The sequence below is a fragment of the Diaphorina citri genome, unplaced genomic scaffold (assembly GCF_000475195.1).
Source record: "Diaphorina citri unplaced genomic scaffold, Diaci psyllid genome assembly version 1.1 scaffold4659, whole genome shotgun sequence".
NCBI lineage: Eukaryota > Metazoa > Arthropoda > Insecta > Hemiptera > Psyllidae > Diaphorina > Diaphorina citri.
Genome location: NW_007382054.1, coordinates 6,766 through 17,749, shown reverse-complemented (window position 1 = coordinate 17,749; position 10,984 = coordinate 6,766). Strand labels below are relative to the sequence as shown.

The 10,984-nt window shown below is 39.7% G+C and overlaps 4 protein-coding genes across 4 annotated transcripts in view; 2 read left to right on the top strand and 2 right to left on the bottom strand.

Moving 5' to 3' along the window:
* Positions 1-6: 6 nt before the first annotated feature.
* LOC113472295 lies at positions 7-957 on the top strand. The gene is made up of 2 exons (XM_026831979.1): positions 7-81; positions 167-957. Exons 1-2 carry the CDS (start codon positions 48-50, stop codon positions 955-957), a joined length of 825 nt encoding a protein of 274 aa, XP_026687780.1. The 5' UTR covers positions 7-47.
* Positions 958-970: 13 nt separating this feature from the next.
* LOC103521166 (probable cleavage and polyadenylation specificity factor subunit 2) lies at positions 971-3,361 on the bottom strand. The gene is made up of 7 exons (XM_026831978.1): positions 3,351-3,361; positions 3,279-3,289; positions 2,649-2,852; positions 2,254-2,375; positions 1,713-1,812; positions 1,179-1,288; positions 971-1,084 (listed from the first exon to the last, which is right to left on the bottom strand). Exons 1-7 carry the CDS (start codon positions 3,359-3,361, stop codon positions 971-973), a joined length of 672 nt encoding a protein of 223 aa, XP_026687779.1.
* On the top strand, positions 3,360-5,153 carry LOC103521165 (39S ribosomal protein L44, mitochondrial). Its single transcript, XM_008486271.2, has 3 exons — positions 3,360-3,392; positions 3,714-4,062; positions 4,932-5,153. The coding sequence occupies exons 1-3, from the start codon at positions 3,360-3,362 to the stop codon at positions 5,117-5,119; spliced, it is 570 nt and encodes a 189-aa protein (XP_008484493.1). The 3' UTR covers positions 5,120-5,153.
* A 1,131-nt stretch (positions 5,154-6,284) lies between these two features.
* LOC108251804 (probable cleavage and polyadenylation specificity factor subunit 2) overlaps positions 6,285-10,984 on the bottom strand; it is a gene marked incomplete at its 5' end in the record, with an annotated part of 11,261 nt that continues 6,561 nt past the window's right edge. Inside the window, 5 exons of the mRNA XM_026831977.1 lie at positions 6,285-6,637; positions 8,048-8,185; positions 8,302-8,505; positions 8,844-9,003; positions 9,378-9,478. Of these exons, the coding sequence (XP_026687778.1) occupies positions 6,536-6,637; positions 8,048-8,185; positions 8,302-8,505; positions 8,844-9,003; positions 9,378-9,478 (705 nt within the window). The remainder of the gene's footprint in view (positions 6,638-8,047; positions 8,186-8,301; positions 8,506-8,843; positions 9,004-9,377; positions 9,479-10,984) is intronic.

Genomic DNA, 10,984 nt, shown 5'->3' with positions numbered 1-10,984 from the left:
TTGTCAATATTCAAATATCAATTCGTCCATCGAAATTATTAAAACTAATGTCAAGTAATAACAATTCATTAGGATGTTTAAAAGAATTCTGTTGTCAATATTCAAATATCAATTCGTCCATCGAAATTATTAAAACTAATGTCAAGTAATAACAATTCATTAGGATGTTCTAAAGCAGTCAGACTTGAAAATAAAAATGATATAAAACCCAAGCGATGTAATTCATGTAATAAAGAAATTTTTAATGGGGAATCATTGAACAGAGAGATAAGTGGTACTCTGACTCTAGAGAACGAGTCTACATCTCAAAACCAGTCCCCCCAACCCAAGCCATCACTTATTCAGAAAAATAAAAAGAATAAAAGAAATAAAAAGGTAACGTTTGACCTACATCTTCATGGCAGCAAAGGAAGTTTAGCCAATACAGAATATTCGAACACTACCGAATCTAAACGTCAGAAAAAGAAAAACGTGTGTGAAGATGAGAAAAGCGACAGTGAAAATAAAATCAAGAAGACGGATTCAAAAAATTGCCCGACTAAATCAGTTAGAAGTACAGCAGGATCAAAGAGAAGTTCAAATCAACTTCATAAACCTTGTTCCAAAAAATCCCTGGTACTGTATAGGCATTGCGATGAAGAAATTCCTAGACACACGAAAATGAAATGTAGCAAGAATAAGAAGAAGAGGACAATACTGCGTGTGCAAACAAATAATAAGAAGAAGAATGTTCGGAAGAAAGATAGGAATTCTGGTTATCCTAAGCTAGATAAAGTCATTATCCAGCAGAGGAAAGAAGATGCTCTGGAGACATTTCTTCTAACATCGTGTGACACTCTTGTACCACAGCAAACAATTCGACCTCGTAATCCCAACTCCAAATTCTTCTTGAATCAGTTTGATCGAGCCCTGAAATACGAGCGAAAGTTGATGAACAAGATAATGAACCAGGTCTGATAATTGTAACTCGTTAATGAATGAGGTGTCGTGAGGAGGGATCTAAGACAGAAGGAAAAGTTGGTTCAAAAAAATAAAAGTCTGATAATTGTAACTCGTTAATGAATGAGGTGTCGTGAGGAGGGATCTAAGACAGAAGGAAAAGTTGGTTCAAAAAAATGGGACGATAAGACCTTAGCAGTTACAGTTCCCTCTATCAAAATCCTGTATTTTATAGTTACCTTGGGGCTAGGAACTTTGGCAAGCTCAGCTAGGCTATGGCATAGCTTGACGTGCTTGAAATGGAACGGATTGTTGCGAGCTCCCTCGAAACTTTTCATGAGTTTTTCGTCTTTCGCCTACTCACATTAATATCACCCAGCCTGAGTGGTTATCCTCAACATTGTTTGAGAATTTGACCACAGTAATGGTAGTAGCCTACTGCAGGGTTAAAGGGGCTCTTTGGTCCTATTCGAGCAGTATAAATACATCACATGCCTTCAAGCACACTCCATTTATCAAGGTTCTAGGTTTTCCTTGCCCTTGAGATCAATTTCATTTGAAGAAACCATTTACTGATGAAAATTTGTAATGAAACAATAAGTTGAAAAGAAGAAAAACTGCAGGGTTAAAGGGGCTCTTTGGTCCTATTCGAGCAGTATAAATACATCACATGCCTTCAAGCACACTCCATTTATCAAGGTTCTTGGTTTTCCTTGCCCTTGAGATCAATTTCATTTGAAGAAACCATTTACTGATGAAATTTGTAATGAAACAATAAGTTGAAAAGAAGAAAAAATAATAATCGATCTGAGACTTGGCAAACTCCACCACGTTGTAGCTCACGTTGTTCAGGAGGGCAAGAGAGTAAGCCACCTGGAATTAAATGATGGAGAATTTCGATTAAATGATGGATGTATTTGATTAAGGTTAAATGATGGAAGAATTTTGATTAAGATTAAATGATGAATAATTTCGATTCACTTGCCACGCACTCTGCAAAATATAAAGGACCATTGCCGCAGCGCGAATATGTCTTCTTCTTTCCCGTGTACATACGGGGTCAGCGCCCTTCGTCAGCCTCTCAATCAGCCCTAGCTAAGTGGTTGCTTTGGGCTGACATTTGGTTTAGGCAACAAAAATTTTACGAGTGGATGCCCTTTGCAACCTTTGTTATTTCGTTAGCAAGGGAAATTTTAGGCTGGTACCCTCCCTGTTTAAAGTCCCCTATGTCATTAACTCAGTATATTGAAATGAGAAGAATGTACTTGATAAAAAGATGAGAGAAATGTTCTCAAAGGAATCCTTCTAACTCACCAATCCAGAGTCCTTGTTTCGCCACAACTGCTCCAACATATGGGTTAATTCCAGCACACGTCCTGCAGTATCTACAGCAACCAGAACATTGCCATTGTTACGCAGTGTTTGGAGAATGTTGGCTAGAATGAGACAAAACAAGAAATCATATTTAGCTGAATTTTCTTGTAGGGATGGACTACCTATTCATTTTTTGAGGCAAAGTCACAACTTTGGGGCATCAGGCAGAGGTCACAATTTTCTTTAGCAAGTCAAGATAAAGTCAACTTTCGGAATAGGTATTGTTGTAATGATGAAAACAACAGATAGCAGTTACCACTGACATAGGTATTTTTTTTTTTTTTTTTCTATTTTTTTTTTCTGCTACAGCAAAGTAGAAGGTTTTATCAACTCACTCATCAATCTTTCATCTCTTGTTCTCCTCCTAGCTTGCTGATAGATGGCACTCATGGTGTCTGTGATAACCACTGTCGGTCTAATAAACCTGTCTAATACACAGCCATTCAGATGTCTCTCCTTCTTCAAATTGAAATCTACACCGTACACAATTTCTTCTTCTCCTTCCTTGACTATTTTCCAGATGGGGCCGGTAAAAATTTCTTCACCGTAAGCCCAGGAGGAGTGATTTCCTCAGGTCGGTAAATTAGACAGTCCCAAAAGGATAGGATAGGAAAAAGGAGGGCAGGATATGAAAAAGCAAACCGTTCCGAAAACAAACTTTTCCCTGTTTAGGATAGTTCGCCCTGGGCGGAAATCGAACCCACGACCCATCACTTTATGTTAAGCAAGGTTTTGTATACTTATTTGTAAACTTTACCTATGAAATATGTAACACCTTGTTTAGACTGCGGGATTAAAGGGACTTTTCAGTCTCATTCTGGCAGGATAAACAAGGTAAAATAAAAAAAAAAAACCCTACCTATAGAAAGGCAAAGCGCGAATTTTTGAATATTAGAAAATTCCTATTTGCCAAAAAGAAAAAAAAATGTGTGAATGTGAAATGATAAGATTAGCTTAATTTAAGCCTTTTTTCAAACTAAGAAAAAGATACAAGACCTTAAAATAAGTAAAAATGTCTTTACGGAACCTATTTGGACCAGTGCTGCATGCCCACAGAACCTACCTGTTTCACATTCACGGTAAGTCTAGGACTGGCTGTTTAGGCTTCTACACACTACGAGTCCATTTGACTCCAGTCCATTGTGGCTAGCCAGCAGCCAGCCCAAATGGCTTAGAGCGAGGCAAGGGGCTCCTCACAGAGAAAAAAAAACCCTACCTATAGAAAGGCAAAGCGCGAATTTTTGAATATTAGAAAATTCCTATTTGCCAAAAAGAAAAAAAATGTGTGAATGTGAAATGATAAGATTAGCTTAATTTAAGCCTTTTTTCAAACTAAGAAAAAGATACAAGACCTTAGGTATATTCTATTCTATTCTATTAAAAGGCAGCCCTCTAACTAGGCCGGTTGTAAAAGCTTCAATTTGTGTGACTTTGTTCCTCAGGAGTACCCCGTAGAGAACGCCTCCCTCCGATCTTGTTTCCTAGCAGTGGTGGAAGCGATCCGGCAATCCAATGACGACACCACAGCCGGCAATTTCGTACGAGACCTAGTCCTTACTCAGCTCGCCGGCAAAGACGTCAACGACCTGTGGGAAATAGACAATCCGGAAGAAAAGTTGAATACGATTTACAGGAATCACGGGGAGGAAGTTCCTGAACCCAGGCTAGTAGGAGCGAGTGCGAAGAATACCATCATGGCCAACTATCGAGTAGCGTACTATAATCAGGATAAACAAATGATCGGGCTTGGTAAGTGATAATAAACTTCTTATTTTCAAGTAGATTTTTGAAAGTGAAACCTATTCTTTAGGTAGTTTTTTGTTGTTGACTCCTTATAGGAACCTATTGTTCCTATAGCAGAGTCAAGTGTGGTAAAAAAAAGTAATTTTGTATGAGACTTTGTGTTAATGTGAAACCTATTCTTTAGGTAGTTTTTTGTTGTTGACTCCTTATAGGAACCTATTGTTCCTATAGCAGAGTCAAGTGTGGTAAAAAAACGTAATTTTGTATGAGACTTTGTGTTAAGATTGCTAAAGAAAATATACATAGTAAATCCGTGACCGAATTGGCATCACATAAACCGGTCATAATCCAAGAGAAAAGTAAATTGTGGAATTGGGCCCTTGACTCTTCTCCTCATTCACTGTACAGCCTTAACTGATACGAACTAACATGTGAAAAATGAATAACTTTAGAAAATAAATGTAATTCTACTCATTTCATGCTTGCAGGTTTCGGGTTAATTAGCAAGGGAAATTTCAAGCTGGTATCCTCCCTGTTTAAAGTCTCCCAGCCAGACTATTTTCATACTTAATAACAAAATTTACACTATTAACAGATAATTAATTGGTTTCCATACCTGATAACCTCACCATATTCATCATACTTGATCTTGGTCTCATGGAATGGAAACATGGGGAACTGCTTCTTGTTGGACTTGAAGAATCGCGAATTGGCATCACATAAACCGGTCATAATCCAAGAGAAAAGTAAATTGTGGAATTGGGCCCTTGACTCTTCTCCTCATTCACTGTACTGCCTTAACTGATACGAACTAACATGTGAAAAATGAACAACTTTAGAAAATAAATGTAATTCTACTCATTTCATGCTTGCAGGTTTCGGAGAGTCACTAGAAATAGCCAAGGAGATGGGGGCTAGGGATGCCTTGAGGAGATTGTTCAGGACTTCAGAGAGAGATACTCCTATCAAGTTCAACTTGGTTCTTGATGAAGACAGTGAACAGAAAATAAACCCTTCCTTAGAGGAGTGGAATGAAGCCAAACTACTTCAAGCTACCAATTGATTGGATTCTTCACGAGACTGAGTGGGTGGGCCCCATGAGGTGATGAATTAGATTGGTAAAACTACTTCAAGCTACCAATTGATTGGATTCTTCACGAGACTGAGTGGGTGGGCCCCATGAGGTGATGAATTAGATTGGTATAAGTACTGAGAATCGACGTGAACACACAAATTCTGAGAGTCTGAGGAAAAATAAAACCGAAAACCTGGAGTAGCCAGCGACGATAGTTTTTTTTTTCAATAGGTTTGCCTGAGAGAACTATAACCTATAACTGCTATGGTCTTATCGTCCCGAAATCGAAGATAGAAGGAAGACAGGATAGGAAAAAGCCAGCCATTCCGAGAGAGAACCTTATTCCTTCAGGATAAAATCCGCCCCGGGCGGGAATCGAACCCGCGAACTAGCGCATACAAGGCAGACACACTGCCTTCAAAGCTAACTAACCTGACACAAACAAAGTTAATGTCAAGGAGTGACTGTGTTGTTCGCCCCGTGAAAGATGAGTAGAAAAGCCTCCGGCTCTGCGCGCTGCGGCAGAAAACGAACACTTCCACGGCAAATTAAATTCTGGCGTGTTAGCTGAGGTTCAATTAATTTTCGAGTATTGTGTATGAAACATCACACTTGTGGGAAAAAGAAGTGAAACAACTGAAGTTTGTTTTTCCACAGGACAAATAAAGAACAAGTCTCTGGAGAAGCCACATTCCATGTCTGGTGTTGATACAAGAACTACCTGGGGGAAAAAATAACATCAGTAGGTAGATATTTTATTTTATCTTATCATTTAAGGGTGGGAGCATAAATCGATATCAAGCGAACTTATTTTATGACGTAGGACAAATATCAGTTTATTGTACAAAATGCATCTCAAGTAATAAAAGTATAATACAATTTAAAATAACAGAATATTTTTTCCCCTTTATTTCTACCCTCCTTGACCAAAGTGAAATACCATCAATTGAAAAATAAAGGAATAGAGGACAAATATCAGTTTATTGTACAAAATGCATCTCAAGTAATAAAAGTATAATACAATTTAAAATAACAGAATATTTTTTCCCCTTTCTACCCTCCTTGACCAAAGTGAAATACCATCAATTGAAAAATAAAGGAATAGAAGTAAACAGTAGGTACATTATGAAAATAAAGTAGCCTAGAGCCTAGAGGGAGAACATTAGGAAGTAGTTATGGGCAGGTCTAGGATTGAAAAAAAAAACTCGCATATTATTTCTTGTGTTTTTCAAGCCAAGCCTAGCCTAGCCCTGTGTATTATCAGACTAACAATACCCTAGCCTAGCCCTGTTATAACCACAAAAACCAGAGTAACAAATTCATCAATGGGCTTGTGGGCTTGTATTTTGGTCACATTTTCAGCTCATTTGAATAAGCAAGGAATATTAATCACAGTGGATATGATTACAGGATAGCATACTGATCATACAAAAGCTGTTGAACTCTGTAGTATTCGTCGCTTAGACATCCTTCTAACACGATAACATTGGAATCCGAGTCATCTGCCTGTAATGGAAAAACAAAATAAAATAAACATATTAATTACTTATAGCAAGGGAGTGCAATAGTCCTAAACAAAAATGGACGCGGCACACAAGGGATCAAGAAGAGACAGCTTTAACATAGTAATAAAGTACTTTTTCGAAGACGTGTAATAGTGAACTGTAACAAAGGTCTTATTGTCTCGTAATCGAAGAGAGGAGGACAGGATAGGAGAAAGCCAGTCATTCCAAGAAGGAATCTGTTTTGTCTGCTTAGCAGAAAGTTTGCCCCGGGCCGAAGAGAGAAGGACAGGATAGGAGAAAGCCAGTCATTCCAAGAAGGAATCTGTTTTGTCTGCTTAGCAGAAAGTTTGCCCCGGGCGGAAAGAACAAGTCTCTGGAGAAGCCACATTCCATGTCTGGTGTTGATACAAGAACTACCTGGGGGAAAAAATAACATCAGTAGGTAGATAGCGCACATTGCACATTACTTACTCGATTTCTGTCGTTCTTATTCAATTTCTGTCGTGCTTACTCGATTTCTGGTATACTTACTCGATTTCTGTCATACTTACTCGATTTCTGTCATATACTTACTCGATTTCTGTCATATACTTACTCGATTTCTGTCGATATATTTTATGTTATCTTATCGACTGTTCCGTACCTGTTAGTAATGATGATTGAATTTTCAGGAGAGCTACACCATTGGAAGAACAAGTCTCTGGAGAAGCCACATTCCATGTCTGGTGTTGATACAAGAACTACCTGGGGGAAAAAATAACATCAGTAGATATTTTATTTTATCTTATCATTTAAGGGTGGGAGCATAAATCGATATCAAGCGAACTTATTTTATGACGCGCTTGCTAAACCCGGGCGGGAATCGAATCCGCGACCTAACAAGGCAGTCGCGTTACCAACTTGGAAGTTCCAAGCAAACTAGGATGGCCTAGTGCTCGTAAGAGAACTTGAAAGATTGTGTGAATCAAGACCTGGGCAAGAAAATTTTATCAGGACATGAGGCACACAATAAAGCTGCCTGGAAGAGACTGACAAGAAACGCCGACCCTGTTTTATTAGGAAAAGTAAGAAGAAGATAGGACATGAGGCACACAATAAAGCTGCCTGGAAGAGACTGACAAGAAACGCCGACCCTGTTTTATTAGGAAAAGTAAGAAGAAAGCCTAGTTAGCTTGGTTGGTAGCGCGTCTGCCTTGTAAGCGCTAGGCTACGGGTTCGATTTCCGCCCGGGACGGATTTTACCCTGAAGGGATAATGTTCGTTTAGGACATGAGGCACACAATAAAGCTGCCTGGAAGAGACTGACAAGAAACGCCGACCCTGTTTTATTAGGAAAAGTAAGAAGAAGAAGAAGAAGAAGAAGAAGAAGAAGAAGAAGATGAAGATGAAGAAGACTCATAAGAGAACTTACCCTTCGTACGGCTACAGTGCCTCTACAGCAGATGAGTACTCCATCCATGAACTCACAGTCAATACCGTTCCTCTGCAGAGTCTGCTTGAAGTCTGATAATTGTAACTCGTTAATGAATGAGGTGTCGTGAGGAGGGATCTAAGACAGAAGGAAAAGTTGGTTCAAAAAAAAAAAAAATCGTCACCTTTTTCGTCTTATTTTCATACTTAATAACAAAATTTACTCCATTAACAGATCATTAGTTGGTTTCCATACCTGATAACCTCACCATATTCATCATACTTGATCTTGGTCTCATGGAATGGAAACATGGGGAACTGCTTCTTGTTGGACTTGAAGAATCGACTCTGACCTTGCTTGTTGGTCTCGAAGGTTTTCACCAGGAGGTCATGCTTGCCTTTGACTCCGCCACTTGTCAAGTCTTCGTCTTCACTTTCTGAACTTACTGCCGCTGCTTCCTACACGCGACAGAAATTATATACGAGGTAATATTTGGGGGTGGGGGGACTGTTAGCCTAGTGGTAAAGCGTTAGCTTGACATGCAGAAGGTCCCGGGTTCGAATCCCGCCATTGATAAAAATTTGTACGAGTACAAAACGAAGTTTCGTTTTGAATTGCAAATATGTATTTCAATGGGTTACTTTCTGGTGTTTTCCTGTTGACCCAGCACCTAAATGGGAAGTATTGTGTCTCTTATCACCCATCTGATGAGGGACATACTACGGGATGGGCATGATACGACACAGACCACATACGTCTAATGTAGCAGTTGTTTCATTGCGGTGAAATAACTGACCTTTTCTTTCTCCTGTTTATCCTTGGCCTCCTTGTCCTTCTTCTTCTGATATTCCTCCAGCTCTTCTCCTTCTAGCCGAATCCTCTTCTTGACTTGCAGCGTCAGAGTTCGGTTACCTCCTAACTCTATGAGATCTCTGGCCAGTGTGCCTGGGGAGGTTCTGAAAATAATAAAGGAAAAGAGGTTATTTTGAGAATCGACGTGAACACACAAATTCTGAGAGTCTGAGGAAAAATAAAACCGAAAACCTGGAGTAGCCAGCGACGATAGTTTTTTTTTCAATAGGTTTGCCTGAGAGAACTATAACCTATAACTGCTATGGTCTTATCGTCCCGAAATCGAAGATAGAAGGAAGACAGGATAGGAAAAAGCCAGCCATTCCGAGAGAGAACCTTATTCCTTCAGGATAAAATCCGCCCCGGGCGGGAATCGAACCCGCGAACTAGCGCATACAAGGCAGACACACTGCCTTCAAAGCTAACTAACCTGACACAAACAAAGTTATGGACAAGGAGTGAATGTGTTGTTCGCTACCTGTTAGTAATGATGATTGAATTTTCAGGAGAGCTACACCATTGGAAAAACAAGTCTCTGGAGAAGCCACATTCCATGTCTGGTGTTGATACAAGAACCACCTGGGGGAAAAAATAACATCAGTAGGTAGATATTTTATTTTATCTTGTCATTTAAGGGTGGGAGCATAAATCGATATCAAGCGAACTTATTTTATGACGCACTTGCTAACCAACTAACTAACCAAATCAACCAACCAACCACCCAACCAACGAGAATAAATATTTAATGTTCTTTGCCAGCCTAGTTAGCTTGGTTGGTAGCGCGTCTGCCTTGTAAGCGCTAGGCTACGGGTTCGATTTCCGCCCGGGACGGATTTTACCCTGAATGGATAATGTTCGTTTTCGGAACGGCTGGCTTTCCTATCCTGTGTTTCTTCTCTCTTCGATTTCGGGACGATAAGACCTTAGCAGTTACAGTTCCCTCTATCAAAATCCTGTATAACACAAAAGTAGTCAATTGCCTTAGGATAAGGCTTTCAACTTAAATAGAAACTGGAAACAATTCTTTAAACACTAAGAACTGAAATACGTGTTCCAAACACTAAACGGTTTTCTCACTTAAATCCATCATAAAACGGATGGACTAGATCTTTTAACCACCTTACTACTAAAAAACATAAAACGAATAAGAACGTATAGGACAGTTTGACGCATTTTACGTTCAAACCAACCGCCAAAACATCTAGACGTCCAACACAAACTTTCCACCTGGGTATACAAACCTCTTCAACACACAGCCCGCTTGTTCCTGGAGACCCCCTAACCACTCAAAAAATCTTCCTAAAAGGAAACTCTTGTAAAAATAGCAGGAAAAATAGTTCATGAATGTATGAAGAGGTAAAGTGTTCATATTATCAACGTACCTGAATCCCCCTAGAAAAATTGGGGTCCCTACGGGCGCGAGCCGGACTTTAAAGGGGAACATTTGGCTTCTATTGTCTTCCAAACGGCTTTCCCGTAGGGGTGAGCAATTTAAAAAACAACGGATTTGGTTTCCGTCGGGTTTCGGTTCCATGGGAAATCGATCCCGACTAACTCTCCGACTGCTTCCCGCGACTGGGGAATACATGTGCCCTTTCTTCTTCTGTATAAGCGCGACGCCGTTACAAGAAATATAAAAAGTCTCACGCACCGTTTACTTATCTTTAATAAGTAGTAAATTAGAATTAGTTTTAAGAAGGTAGTAAATTAGAATTAGTTTATATAGGTAGTAAATTAAGGTCCACCGAATGAGAGAACGGGAGGACTTGTTGCACTCGATGTTGCACCACCTCAAACGGTTCAGAGTCTAGCTCACCTACTCACTGTTCGAGTACTTTTCAAAGCTCCCTCGAGCGTTGTTAGGCAAGGTAAAGTTTGTGCAGTTCGATACGGTATCGGATCGGCTTGAACGGTTTCATACCTCAAACGGTTCAGAGTCTAGCTCACCTACTCACTGTTCGAGTACTTTTCAAAGCTCCCTCGAGCGTTGTTAGGCAAGGTAAAGTTCGTGCAGTTCGATACGGTATCGGATCGGCTTGAACGGTTTCAAGGATCGGGGTTCCATTGATATTTTATGTCCTGAAG